This window comes from Pollicipes pollicipes, unplaced genomic scaffold, assembly GCF_011947565.3.
Source record: "Pollicipes pollicipes isolate AB1234 unplaced genomic scaffold, Ppol_2.1 Scaffold_3447;HRSCAF=4054_pilon_pilon_pilon, whole genome shotgun sequence".
Lineage (NCBI taxonomy): Eukaryota > Metazoa > Arthropoda > Thecostraca > Pollicipedomorpha > Pollicipedidae > Pollicipes > Pollicipes pollicipes.
In genome coordinates, this window is record NW_023596297.1 from 36,439,632 (window position 1) to 36,453,859 (window position 14,228).

General features: G+C 50.6%; 2 protein-coding genes across 2 annotated transcripts in view; one reads left to right on the top strand and one right to left on the bottom strand.

Annotated features, from left to right (window-relative positions):
• LOC119092111 (uncharacterized) overlaps nt 1-8,285 on the top strand; it is a 29,485-nt gene extending 21,200 nt beyond the window's left edge. The window contains exons 3-6 of the mRNA XM_037215084.1: nt 1,998-2,196; nt 4,821-4,964; nt 5,312-5,429; nt 6,116-8,285. Of these exons, the coding sequence (XP_037070979.1) occupies nt 2,065-2,196; nt 4,821-4,964; nt 5,312-5,429; nt 6,116-6,162 (441 nt within the window). The 5' untranslated portion in view covers nt 1,998-2,064 and the 3' untranslated portion in view covers nt 6,163-8,285. The remainder of the gene's footprint in view (nt 1-1,997; nt 2,197-4,820; nt 4,965-5,311; nt 5,430-6,115) is intronic.
• EMC10 (ER membrane protein complex subunit 10) lies at nt 6,523-12,993 on the bottom strand. Its single transcript, XM_037215468.1, has 7 exons — nt 12,876-12,993; nt 10,775-10,966; nt 10,460-10,552; nt 9,649-9,833; nt 9,323-9,419; nt 8,285-8,347; nt 6,523-6,546 (listed from the first exon to the last, which is right to left on the bottom strand). Exons 1-7 carry the CDS (start codon nt 12,918-12,920, stop codon nt 6,523-6,525), a joined length of 699 nt encoding a protein of 232 aa, XP_037071363.1. The 5' UTR covers nt 12,921-12,993.
• Between the last annotated feature and the right edge of the window lie 1,235 nt (nt 12,994-14,228).

A 14,228-nucleotide genomic window follows, 5' to 3' on the forward strand; every position in this document is an offset into this window, starting at 1 on the left:
GTATATATATATATATATATATATATATATATATATATAGGTATAGATATGGTAAGAATATGTAACATGGTACCTATAAAATGATATACAGGTAGGGCGCCGATATTGAAGTGGTTAACGCACCTGTGTGCCTTTGAGCGCGTTGGAAACCTGAGGTGCAAGGCTCGATTCCCCGTGCGTGGTGCCGGCGCTCCCTCTTAGGGTGAGAGGCAGGTGACGCCATATGACCTCATCAGCTGAGTGTGTCGTAAAGCACTAATGACAACGAATTATACAAATATTTTTACCCGAAGCGGTTGGTAAAGCTTCATTTCTAGAGCTTTGGCAGGCGTCCTACTGCTGTTGGGATGAATCACACTGCATGAGAGCTAATGAACATTGCTGCAGATATACATCTACACATATGCATGTTTGTATAGGACAGATTAACGGCGATTTCACACCTGTCTGTTGATTTTGAACCATGGTGTGTGACTAGGCTTCAAGCCAACTTTAATCAACAAATGCGGCGGATAGTCCTGCCATCGCCTGCTGAGCGCGTGCCAAGGACCTATTCATGATGACCGCGGCCGGGCTACACAGACACTGTATGTGTGCATTGTAATGGTCAATCGCTGGTGACAACAGTGCTCGGCTGTTCCTGTCCGCTATGATTAGTTCACGCCCAACATAACGAGTCCGATCACGCATACCGAGACAATGTGCAATGCCCTGAAGTGTTGATAATGACGCTGGGAACGATGTTTTATCCATCAGTTGCCCACAAGCACATTGATTTGGAGCACCGGCGTATGAAACGAGGCAAATCAAACGCTGCTGTGCGATTCGTTTATTATGGCTCCAACAAAGGGGCTAAGGCAGCTAGACTGTCCTCTGAAAACACAGAAGGACAAGCGGGGTGACTCTTGGGTGACTGGGGAGTTTATTTACTGAGGCTTTTGCACCCCATTGTCAAATGTGTTTTGCAATACAACAAAATTAACATGAACTCTTTGCATGAAGCATGTCTGCACCTTAAGATGTTTTTGAAATGCAACATACCGTTTACGGTGTCAATGACATCAGGCTGTTCAAATCCTGCCGTTATTTCTCATGCACTCTTAGAAACCAGTCTGGGGAGGTAAAAGTGATAGACAAAATAGCGGATAGCGTGATGGGATTTTTTTTTGGGGGGGGGGGGTGTCGACTACAGTGCTCATTTTGCGTAAATGCACAGAATGCGATAGTGAATGGCAGAAATGGTGCAAAGCCCTGAACGGAATATCATGTTCAATATAATTTATATTGATAATAACGCGACCTGAGTGAGCCAATAAATAAAAGAGAAATAATCAAAACTGATGATTGCTGTGTTCTTGAATCGAAAGGACCCTGTGCATAATATAAATCTGTTGTACCTGCCACGTCCGACCCTTCCTGTGATTAGGACGGGCCACGCAGGCCGGCGGACGAGCATTCTTTAATCGGCACTGTGCCCGCGCAAGGTCACAGGTTTGCTTATGACCTCACTGGTCTTGCATATTCTGACTGTGACTTTTCCTTTGAGGAACTGAGCACAGTCACAGCCAGTCCAGTCTAACTGGACTTTCCGAACAATCCTTTCATCCGTTCGACAAATTCAAGGGTCACAGCTAGAGGCGGAGGTTTATAAAGTCCGCTGGAAAGGGAAAGAACACACGAATTTCGAGACGGTGACAGACTTGTCTTGGTAGTGCTCTCTTGCAACTTCTGGGTGGCTTAGAGCTTACATTGAAGAGGGAGGGACGAAACAAGCTTTCAGGAAGAAACTCAAAGCTCGACGTGCAGTCACAGCTAACGGACGTGGACCACAGCTAACGGGTGTGGGCTCCGACCATGTAGCAACCAACAGACGTGGTCTGCGCTTGACTAGCAACCAACAGACGTGGGCTGCGACCGTGTAGCAACCAACAGACGTCGTCTGCGATCGGGTAACAACTAACGAACGTGGTCCGTGACGCAGGCGTGTTGTGTTTCAGTGAGCATTTTGGCTTCTACAAGTCGTGCGATGACCGCTGGAAGAACAGCGTACGACATAATCTCTCGATGAACCCGTACTTTCGTAAGGGCTCCAAGGCCAAGAACGGGTCGGGCCACCTCTGGACCCTCGCCAACGTGGAGGGCCGCCGGGTCCGCCGGAGCTACACCGCTGCAAGGATGGGCAGACCCGACAGAAAGGTGAGCTGTCAGGGAAGTGGGAGGGTCGGGACATGAGCAAACGCTGTGGGAGGTCGGCGACAAGGGTCGGAGCGTCAGCAGACCGACGTAAAGATTTGTCTGCCACGGGGGAGGATTGTGACGTAAATAAACCGACAAGAATGGCAGCGGCTCGGGGGGTTGGGAAGGCTCACGATCCTCACACCGGTAAAAGCTATCCGGCAAACGCTTATAAGCTCTTCAAAACTATTGTGTTTTTCTCTCCGAGTATTTGCAGAATATCCGGCTTCGCTGTACCGTGTGCACGTGTTAATCTGTGCCTCGGACCCGCATTAAAAACACCCGTCCTGCCCATGTTAAAAATGTGTGCATAGTGACAGATTGTCTCCACAGCATGTGCTACAGGTTTCCATTTCCAGTAGGTCAAATCACTAAGAACACAAAGTTTTGATCATAGATTCTTATTATCATCTCAGCATTGCCTCTGCACCTACAGCCTAACGGCGTCGTCTTATTGCCGCAAGATGACGGCAGACGGCAGCAAAGGAGTGAAGAACAACAACCGGACCTATATGCAGTTTGTAAAATGTAGAACATAAAGAAAATTATGCAGTCTCCCGAACCAGACGTGGCGCAGCTATTATAATGACATTTGCGATCATCGCCTTCGGACCTGTCAGTTAGACGTGGAAGGGCAAAGCGGTCACACCTCTATTGTGGCAAAAAAGGCTCAGGCAAGTGTTTCTATGGGGTGCCAAACGTCGAAAAACAGAAGGCTATGTGCCAGCTGAGAGGAGTCTTCGTGCCCAGGGTCGTGTGGTTCTCACCCCCCCCCCCCCCCCCCCCCCCGCCTATGCCCTCGACCTAAGACATTCTGACGTTATCCGGTCACAAGCTGGGCACGTTGCATCACGCGCGGTACGATGCATCACTGATCGCTCTTGTCCCGGTCGGATTGGTGCATCTATTCTCTCTTCAAGGCAAAGCGTTCTCGTGCCTTCCAGCGAGCCATAACGTCACGTCCGTTTTCGACCACGCGGGCAAAAAAACAGATCAGGCTTGAGGTTTCTCTTGACATGACATGTGGCTGTGGCTCTCATCGGAGAAAACTGATTTGATGAAGGCCCCGAAAGTAACGTTTGACTCTCATAGAAACACACTTCACTCCACGACGGTGCCTACCTCCGCCCGACCCCCACGAAATGGCGATAGCAAAGGATATGTGACGAGCGCCATGAGGCCGCGAGCTATCTGCCGGCTTCCAAGGTATAGCAGGTGATGCATGATGATGATGCGCCTAGCCCCAGGCTCCCCTACACATTTACGCTGAAGACCACCCGTGGACAGAAAAGTCGAAACCAGACACGACGTCACGGCGACAGGAGACCGTCCAAACTTTTCATATCTTATAACGGAATCGGATGATAGCAAAGCTCAGCCTGTGGCTGTCAGCTTCTTGGGCTTAATTACCCGAACGAACTTCAGAGCATCGTCAATTATGGCTGTTTCAGTGAACTAACGCCTAATTTATATGACGGTTTCACGGGGCTCTTATGACAGACCCTGGCACGCGAAGCGCAAGGAAGCGGAGGTGACGTCATCGAAACGCGGTGACGTCCCAACTGTTCCCGTTGAGTTATGTCACTAGCGCGTGTAGAGGCACGTGGCACACAGAAGACGCAGTGCCGTCACACTTGGGACACTCAAACTACCGTCCCGTAGAAGCCATGTGCACTGAGCAGTCAGCGGAACTAATGGCGCGGTAAATCCGAGGAGCTGCTGGTGTGCACGGCATTGGCCCCTCCCACGCGCGGTAGTCCGCGCACCCAGCCGTGTGTGCAGACCGGCGGACAAGAGGCAGTTGTCACGGCATCGCCGCGTACAGTTCGGTGCACTTAGAAAAGCATGTTTATCCCGAACCAGCACATAATTGTTACGACAATTACGACAATTATAATTACAATAGCTGACCTAAAGTTCGGAAGGCCGCCCAGCTCCTAAGCCGCAGTCTTGCATCCTCGAAATTGTTTGCGTTTTATTCCGTCGCACATTTGCTGGAATCAGCAGCCGGCGTGGAGAGAAAACAAGGGGGTTTTCCTAGTAGTGGGAGAATCAGTGCCTACCCAGCGCTTCTTCTCCATCTATAGCCAAATGTGACACCCTGGACACTGGGTGACGTGGGAATTAGAATGAAGACGCTCTATCAACAATCGTTCAAAATAAATGTTCATTATTTTACAAACACCCAGCCCGCAGTACCATTGTATCATATAATTGCGAGACCACAAGCGGCCCTCATGTGAGGGCCCGGCCCGCGCGCCTTGGCTCGGCTCTGGTCGAAGCCACAAGCGGCCCCCATGTGAGGGCCCGGCCCGCGCGCCTTGGCTCGGCTCTGGTCGAAGCCACAAGCGGCCCCCATGTGAGGGCCCGGCCCGCGCGCCTTGGCTCGGTTGTGGTCGAAGCCACAAGCGGCCCCCATGTGAGGGCCTGGCCCGAGCGCCTTGGCTCGGCTCTGGTCGAAGCCACAAGCGGCCCCCATGTGAGGGCCTGGCCTGAGCGCCTTGGCTCGGCTCTGGTCGAGGCCACCGCCGGCCCGGCGCTGGTAGGTGGCGCTGACCGCCGGGGCGTCGGTGCGTGCTCTGCAGGTACCGTGGGAGATGACGCTAGACCTCTGCGACGACATTTCGTCACCGGCGCAGGATATCTGGCTCTGCTCCACGGCCGAGGACAAGGAGAACATGCCAGTGACGGCCGGCTACGGCGCAGACTATCTCACCTACGTGCCCGAGGTGGGCGGCGTCTAGTGCCATAGCCGTTTGGTTGGGCATCGTCGCTGTTGAAACAGAGGTCTACGTGATGCAACGGATGTGCTGGTAGTTGACAAACCATTTACTAACTTGGTTTACAAATAGTACATTGCCTTGAGCTTTTGGTCGTTTTTGTCTCAGTCTACGCTGTGAGCGTTTGTGAACAAGCCTTATGCAGCTGCTCAGTTAAGTGGCGCGCAGAACGAGCTGCAGGATACTTTAGGAAAGCATAACGCATGCCCACTTCACCAACCCATAACTCATGCCCACTTGACCAGCCCTTGGTAGAGTATTCCCAATGGTCTGAGACGTATGGCCGGGCTTCCCAGGCGATGGCAAGCACTGACGTGTCGTTGGAGGAATCGGCCGAGCGTGTGCTGGCAGGCACCGGCAGCCACGTGGAGGTTCAGCTCATGCCGCCGCTGCGACATGACCGGGTCACCTCAGGTCAGCCGCCGGGCGCGCCATACGGCCGTCCATGAATTATGCCACGTATGGCGGATGAGTGAGAAGATTTGATGAAGCGAAACAGAAGCGCAGCACCAGGAGGAGGACGGACGGCGTAACGTTACGCCATGTGGTTGTAATGCATGCTGAAATCTTTAAAAAAAACAAGAGGGATTTCTTGTGCAATGCAACCAACGCATAATGCACGCGAGCGCGGATTAAAAAATGATGGCGCGTAAAGTTATGTATAAACGGTCTTAAGGCAAGAAATCGTGTGTTAATCGCCCTCTAAGGACGTGTAGATTCTCCGCTGCCACATGCTATCCAAACGTCGGCGTGCCGTCTCGCCTTTTCAAAGATGCCGCAATCCCGTCTGTAGTTTCGCTAACGAGATGTCATTGGCAGGCAACATCTGAATCGAACAGCTGAACCCGTACCGTAACTGAGATCAAGTTATCCTTGCTTTGTTTTTTTTTCTGTAGAGCCAAAGCGGAAGAATTACTCCCACGCTAGCCGTAGAAATGTACTGATCGCTGTTGGGGAATGTCAATGGTCGCTCAAAATACACTACTAAGCGTTCTCCGGTACGGCGAAATGAACTATCTTTTCACCTCAGTGTCCCTGTGTCACACGTTTAATGTCAGGCGAAACCATATTGTTCACATGTTCACCTATCGTGTCGACAGAGGCCTTGCTGGGCGATTACCAGATGGCGGCGGCGCTGCAGTCGTGAGGAGGTCGGCGCTGGAGCGGCCACTGCCCGGTCCCACCTTTGACTGCTGACCCCGTCCGGGCATGCGCCGGCAGAGCCGCCCACGGGAGGGTCCGGCGCACCCGGCGGCATCTGGCCCGACACATCGAGCACGCGGTCCGCTCAAACGACAGTGCAGGCCAACTGACCGTTCAGTCAATGTCATGATGGGCTTTGAGTCAACGCAGCGGATGGTTCATTCAGTCCAGGCGTGTTTCATTCCGTACAGTGCACTGCGATCCGTTCGAGTGAGGGTCAGTCCGGTAAGTTCCGCCGTCAGGCAGTGGGAGACTTTATCCATCCAGGTGTGCATACACTACGTCCAGTCGTGAACAGAGCCGTCTAGCTGTGAACAGAGCCGTCTAGCTGTGAACAGAGCCGTCCAGTTGTGTACACAGCCGTCCAGTTGTGAACAGAGCCGTCCAGTTGTGGACACAGCCGTCCAGTCGTGCACAGAGCCGTCCAGTTGTGAACAGAGCCGTCCAGTTGCGAACAGAGCCGTCCATTTATGGGCATATTCTGGCACATGGGGCACGCGGTCCATTCGGAGGTCACACCGTGCAATCATGTACCCTCCGTCCAGTCGAGAGTCCGTCCATCCTGTCCGTCACATCGTCCTTCGGCTAAATATCTGGGGGTGGGATCAGTTTGTTCCCGCTCAGCTCTCCCCCATCTCCTCAAACTGGTCATCCGTGGAGCCGGCGCCCCCACCTCGACTCCGCTGGTCACGTGCGGCACAGATGAACTCGTAGACATCCTTTTCATGATGAATACGGCCGCAGACGATGTACATACATGTAGCCCGTCACAGGCACTATGAAGGTGCGAACGGTCGTTCTGTAAGTCAGCAGCGGCACTTTGGGAGGTTGATACAGACTACAGTTGGACAGTTTCGGTAGGCTGCCTGCATCTCGCCGTTCTGTAACTCATTGAAGGAGGGCAGCTAGTCAGATACCATAACTTACTTCTGAGCTTTGTACAGGCTATCATCCGAATAGTTTTACGAACAAAGACGGGCACCCAGGCGGAGCCAACCGTGATTTATTACGCGCATCACAGACAAAGAACAAAATCACCAACAAACGGACGACTACAACCTGGGGTAAATGCCCACCTGGTGCGTGCATTTTAAATCGAGGCCGAAGCCGCGTATATATACTTGGGCCGAAGCAGCGTGCCCGGCTGCTGTGTGTCGGCGTTCGGCCACGCCGGTGGTCCTTTAGCTGCGAGTCCGGCAGAGACTGCGAGGCTCTACAGCGCGGGACATGTTCACACGTACCGTGGTCACCGGCGTTGTATGAATGTGTGAATGGCCATGGCAGAACTTCGTAATGCAATACACACATGGACAGAAAAAAATTCCTTACACAACAAGGGATTGGCACGGCAAAGTATTCCGGTATGTCGAGCATGACTGGCTGCCGCGGCCGCCGCTTGCTCAGGGCTTTCTGCATGCCATAAAAACGAGCGCTACGAGCGCCGTCGGATCCATCCATCCGTAAAAACACGAACACGGCACACTAGAGTGACACTAGACGGGCTAATCAACAGTCGATGGAGCTGTGGGGGTCATAATACCTGAAGATCCCCGGGGGCATACCCGTCCAATGCAAACTACCGCCATCTGTTGTTGCCGCTGACAACTATCGGTGACTCGGTCCGATCCAGGACATTGAGACGCGCGCGCGCCTGCTGCTCGGCTACTCCAAAACCGCTCCGGATAACCCACCCCGACAGGTGCTGTTCAACACACCCACGCTTCAACGATCGCCTGTGTTGATCGGGCTATACAGAATTTGCGGACGATCCATGGAGAACTTCAGCAAGTTGGGGACTGGCGCTGTATCACACCGATCACCTGCTACTTGGCTCGCATGAACACAACCGAGCGTAATTTCATACTGTCCGATAATGAATCACGCTGAGGGTGGTTACCAGCGCCATGGTCCCGAGGTCGACGACACAGCCGGCGCAGCCACATTTCCGCCGACAGGCCTCCGCACGGGGGATCGTCAGCGGCGCCGGTCAGCGGCCGTCGGTCAGTGGTGCCGATCAGCGGCCGCGCCGGCGTCAGCGGCGCCGGTCAGCGGCCGCCCGCGCCGGCCGCCGGTGGGTCCGAGCCACCCGTCACCATCAGCAGCAGCACGGCCGGCACTATGTACATCCACTGCAACAGGAGTCGGTGCTGTGGCAATAACTCGGGCGACAGAGCGCTGCGCGCCGCCGGGGGTCAGCGTCCACGGGTCACGTCCCGCGGAGATCGCGCCCGTTACGATCGGACGCGCCGCCGGAGGTCAGCGTCCACAAGTCACACCCGTGGAGGTCAAGTTGGTCAAGATAGGACGCACCGGGGTCAGCGTCCACAGGTCAGACCCGTGGAGGTCAAGTTGGTCACAATAGGATGCACCGGGGGTCAGCGTCCACAGGTCACGCCCGTGGAGGTCAAGTTGGTCAAGATAGGACGCACCGGGAGTCAGTGTCCACAGCTCACACCCGTGGAGGTCAAGTCGGTCAAGATAGGACGCATCGGGGGTCAGGCGGCGCCTCGGTCTTCGGATGGTACGCCTAATGCCCGGTGTGAAGCCAGAACGCTTCCGCCAGAGCGTGATCTACATATGCGCTCGCATCACCCACAAAGGCGATGTGAACATTGAAGTACCACAAGCGTTTCGAGTTAAATTGAAGCTACCAGTCACAAACTTTGCACCTGTCTAGTAAGTTCAGCAGGTAGGTTTTTTCGGGACTTTGCAATCAAAGCAATGTTTGTCGGAGTCCTTGCAGTGCGGTACGTCCACCGAGAAACCACCGTAGATACGACTGGTCCAGAAACCGTGACTCCATCACTATTTGCCCAAGCTGGAGAGGCAGGCCAGCTAGAGACCAAGAGTGCAAAGGCCGACTAACATGCAGAGCCTCGTCAACAGTGTAAGCCCTCATATAAAACGGGGAAATCCCACGTGGCGTGTGCAGCAGTGCTTAATGCTGTACACTCGGTGTCAGCAGCGAAGTTGTGCAAACACTGAGACATAATTTCCTCTCGCCCTTTCTGTGCGCTCTGTGAATTTTGATCTACGTCAGAATCGCACCTAAAACGAATCACTCCACTCCGCTTCGTTCACGGGATAAACACGACCATACTCACATATTTAGCTATAAACGACCGGTTGTCTTTCGTCTCGCCGCGCTGCTTTGCCATCTTATCCTGTTCTATTTTCTGAATGAAACTGGCCGTATCCGGGCTGAAAGGCAAGCGGACCTGCTCAGGACGCCTGCTCAGGTAATTACCTGACCAACGCACCACTACCAGACGGAACAATTACATGATGAAATACGCAACCAGCCATCAACCAACATAACGCATGCATCCAGGCTGCCAGTTTCATCCACAGAATCATTGACTGCGTGGGTTATAAAACGCCTGCGCTGCCTGGTCATCGCCGGCAGATGGTAGCCCAGAGGCGCGCTCACATGGGACCGGCCTCCGTCTGGCGAATGACCACATCGGTGGCGAAGCTGTGCAGGCCGCTGAGCGCCGCCGCGCTGTCGCCATGGCAACGGCCGGCGTCCGTCAGCTGGCTGGCGGCCACCAGGCTGCCGGCCGGGTCCATGGTCAGCAGCAGGGTGTGGCGCAGACCCGTCTCGGCCAGCTGACACTGGGGAGACGCGAGGCACCACGTCGGTCGCACATCCACACCACGCTGCCGGCCGGCGGACACACGCAGTGGTGCACACGTGCAGGCGCGCCGGCACGGCGGCACACGACAGGGGAACGCACAACGGGTCGTGGTGGCGTTACGCACTGTCTTTGCACGGCAGGAGAGCGAATGGGACATTGACGAATGTACGATAGTTAAAGCGAAAGGCTGGCCTGAAATAAAACTAATAAGCTAATAAATAAAGTAAATCCTGACACCATAGGGTGTCAGGATTTACGGTATACGTACCGATATTTGCCACCTTCAAGGGGTAAAGTGGCCAATAAAAGCAGAAAAAAACATGCTCAGTTAACAATGGACGTCAAAGCAAATTGGAGTTTGGTACATTATTTCTAAGTGTCCCTCTTCGCGATAAGTCACTAGTGTGTATCGTGCAGCGGCGAGAGGTACCGTTTATCATCCGCGGATACTCAAACCAAAACAGCCATCAGTACAGGACGTGATCTACCCACTTCAGTACGCCCCAAGGTAGTTTAAGAGTTGAGCTATCAGAAGAACACTTGGTCACCGAACAGTGTTCCTAGCAGTAAAGCACGCAAACTACGAAAACCGTAAGTACTCACTGCCTTGACAAATGTTGATACTTCTGTTTTTCTGCCATCCAGAGACTGAGCCATGAGCTTCAGCCGGTAGATTCCATCATTCTTCACTAGCATCTGTGAGTGAGGTGAGCACAATATAAATACTCAGTTTTCAAGGTGACATGTCAAACTCGATATGCACCCAAACCGATGCAGTGAGAGACCAATCTCTGCACACATACTGTCCATGTATCAGCTTGGCGAGCAGTTCTCACGCCCAGCCAGGGCAGCTCAGCAGGCTTATCTCCAGCTGTACTAGTTCAGTAGACAATTATCACCTTGGCAGGCTGTTCTCACCTGCAGCTGGGCCAGCTCAGTGGCAGAGAGTGCGCCGGCCGGCTGATAGGTGGCGCTGCCGCCGCCGCGCAGGCTACGGACGCTGATGGCACCACAGGGAGTGAACACACCCTCCGGCGATGGGTCCAGACTGTGCAGCACCGACACCGTCAGCTGGCCATCAGACTCATAGCTCTCACCGCACACAGCCACCTGAAACACATGTGGTCCATCAGTCACAAAACCACCTTGACCTGGCTGCAGTTTAGTGATTACGTGAGAACAAGTGGAGACCATCATCTCAAAGCGCTGAATGTTAGTGTTGATTTGAAGTCCCCATACTCCAAATTTTTACATTGATATTGGCCTTTGCTCACCCAAATAGCAGTGAACTTGACACAGGTAATTTGATTACATAACCTTTGTGTTTTATTAAGTCATACTGCCACTATACTGCTATATGTGGAAACCATGTTTAAGGCATGTCAGAACTGCCAGCAATGTAGCATTAGACCTCAGGGTTCCAAAATTCATACAGTAGGGTGTGCAGGATCTCAATAAGGATTTATGCTATGAGAATCATGGCCCTCAGGTGCCCCTTCCCCTCCCCACACAGTTCCTTGTCGCTGATCTGTTACCCTTTGCTTGATGTATGAACCCCACTGGAATGCTAATTACTAGCAGTCAACGCACAACTACACTTATGCATGGTTATGGTTATCACTCACACAGGTTATCAGTTTTAAATGTGTTACCAAATCAATCCAGAACAATACATTTCAGTTCCCAAGTGATCAGCAGAATGAGGAAGATTTGTGTTTGCTGGTGGAAATAGTACCTTTTATGTTTGTAGTTCAGACATGTAGCTATAATCATATCTGTGCAATATCTGATAATATCACTGCCTTAGATACGCAGCCTTGTGGCAAGTAGCATGGCCTGGTACAGGCTTGTTGTTTTTCTTAATTCCTTCTCTCCTCAAATAATAGTACCTCATTTTTCAGAGGCAGGAATGGCATATGTATTCATTGATAACTAGCATTATACCTAACTAGTCACAACCTATATAGCATTTAAAGATCAAAAAATTAAGTGAGATAACAAGATAATGTAGGTCAATTTCCTCCTTTGATGGGCTACCTGATTTAAGGGTCATTTTAATGACTGATAACAAATAAATACCATGACTCTTAACTTTTCATTTGATTTTGTAAATTGAATGGAGATTAGGAGTGTTTGTATTTTTGAAAACATAACTGTAGAATATCAGTTACATTACTTCCATTTCATCTATGTGTGGAATGCCTTAAGCCCCTGGTTTTTAATCATAACAGTTAGTAGCTCTTATGTTGAAAATATTTGACTTCTGTGCCCTGGAAGGTAGCACATAAACAACATAACCAAGCTAGCCTTGATTATTTTAGGAAAGCTTGACAGCTTGCAACCATGCTTAGTCACAAAAATGTACCTGTCAATGCCTTCACAAGCACTTCAATGATAAATTACTAAAACAAATAATAAAATACAATATACAATGGCCAAAACAGCTCAAAGACATGAATTATCACAAAATCATGAATATTTCTATTTACTAAAACTATATACTATATACTATATACTACTAGAACTATATACTAGTGATAGCTAGCTACTTTTAGTAGTTAACTAGCTACTAGTAGCTGAATAGCTTATGAATATCATACACAACATTATCAATGTGCAAAAGACCACTCAATTAAATGCAAAGAGAAAAGGTTAAATGTGTTGTGAATGCAGAAAATGGCAACCAGATATTCTAGAAAAGTAATCGGCAATCTGCTTTCATAAGCCAGCATCTGTCATTCTGACTGCTTCTCATTGCTATCTAACCTGCATCACTGATGACTATCAGTATCAGTGAGTCCTGATGTCCTACTTTGAATGGAAGAATGCACAATTCTGCAGTATTGTGATCATTGCTGACACGGTGTGCCATATAACTGCGGTTTTATCTGTATTTTCATCAGAAAAAATACAAAAGTGATTAAATTCTTCCCTAAGTCCCCTCAAAATCTCGACGCATATCCATCATGGTCTGCTGCCCAGCATAGTGGTGCCTTCTCCAGTGCAGATACCTACTTACCAGATGCAGAATGAACAAGGCGGCAATATGCATTGCTTGTGGCATTTTCAGCCACAAAATGTATGCGAAACGGATTCAGAGTACACCCCTCACGTATTCCATGCAACAACGCAGCCCACAGCGCCGACCATGATCTAAATACGCTTGAAATGCCTGTTCTGCGCCATGAATGTCGCGATGTTTTTCACGTCATTTTCAACACGTCCTCGAGAATATTTAGTACGAAAGTTGACTAAGGGGGAACAGTGTTAGTACCGATTCCAACTTAAACCCGCGAACAAACGTCACGCCAACCAATAGATGCCAAACATCGGCGAGTTACTTTTTACTCTCAATAACGGACAGACAACCGTGCTATCGATCAACCACAGATCACAAATCATATCCGAAGCTATAACTCATAATGTACATTTCCGTCACTGATACATTTTTAACTTATATAAAAAGGTTCCAAAAAGAAGCTTTTGAAAAGTAACAAAACGCATTGCTCATCATCTTGGCTCATGCTCAGCAATCATGTTATTTAATGGAACTGATGTCATAACCAAGGTATCGGTGCCTGTAACTTATCTTCCTTTAAGTAGGTTGGGCTCACAATGTCGCAGAAGGTTGCTGCAAAAAGGAACTCCCTTGCACAATAATATGCCTATGGGTTGGTAAAATGTAACTCGGGGTCAGCGTTCATTTCACTTCCGGATTCCTGAGTTACTGATGTCCGGATTAGCTTGCATATCCCAGCATTCACCCTTTTCCTTCATTTCGTGGAGATGTTTCCATGTTGAGTGTGGTATCGCAGTATGCTGTTCTGAGTATGAATGTCGCTATCAGAGTATAAGTGTTACTATCATATATCGTGAAGCACTATCATATGTAGTGTATCGGACACAATTCTGCAATTATTATCCCTGTACGGTGATAATGCGAACAAAGGAATGAGCTGCAAGCATCAGGCTGAAGGATGTCTTTTACGATGGCAACGCCTCATGTTCTTGAGTTTATATCCACCGCTGTAATCATTCGTTGCCGTACCATGTGATTTCCGTTCGTCCATTGCGAAATTGGTTTGCAAGCATACACATTGAGGTATATGGTTGTGCGCTCGGTGGTGCATGTATTTAGTTGTCTACAGCTCCGCTTCTGCTGCGGCTCTACGGCCCACCCAGGTGTTTAGGCTATGTGGCGTCGCTTGCTTCTTACCCTGAGAAGAGGGGTGGGCAATGCGACGAATCGAGTTGAATCCCGTATCTCCGATTTTTTGGTCGCGTTCGGCTTATCCACTCCACTGTCGACACCCCTATGCATTCATTTGTAATGAAAGTCAACATACATTGTTTTCACAGATGCTGGACTGCA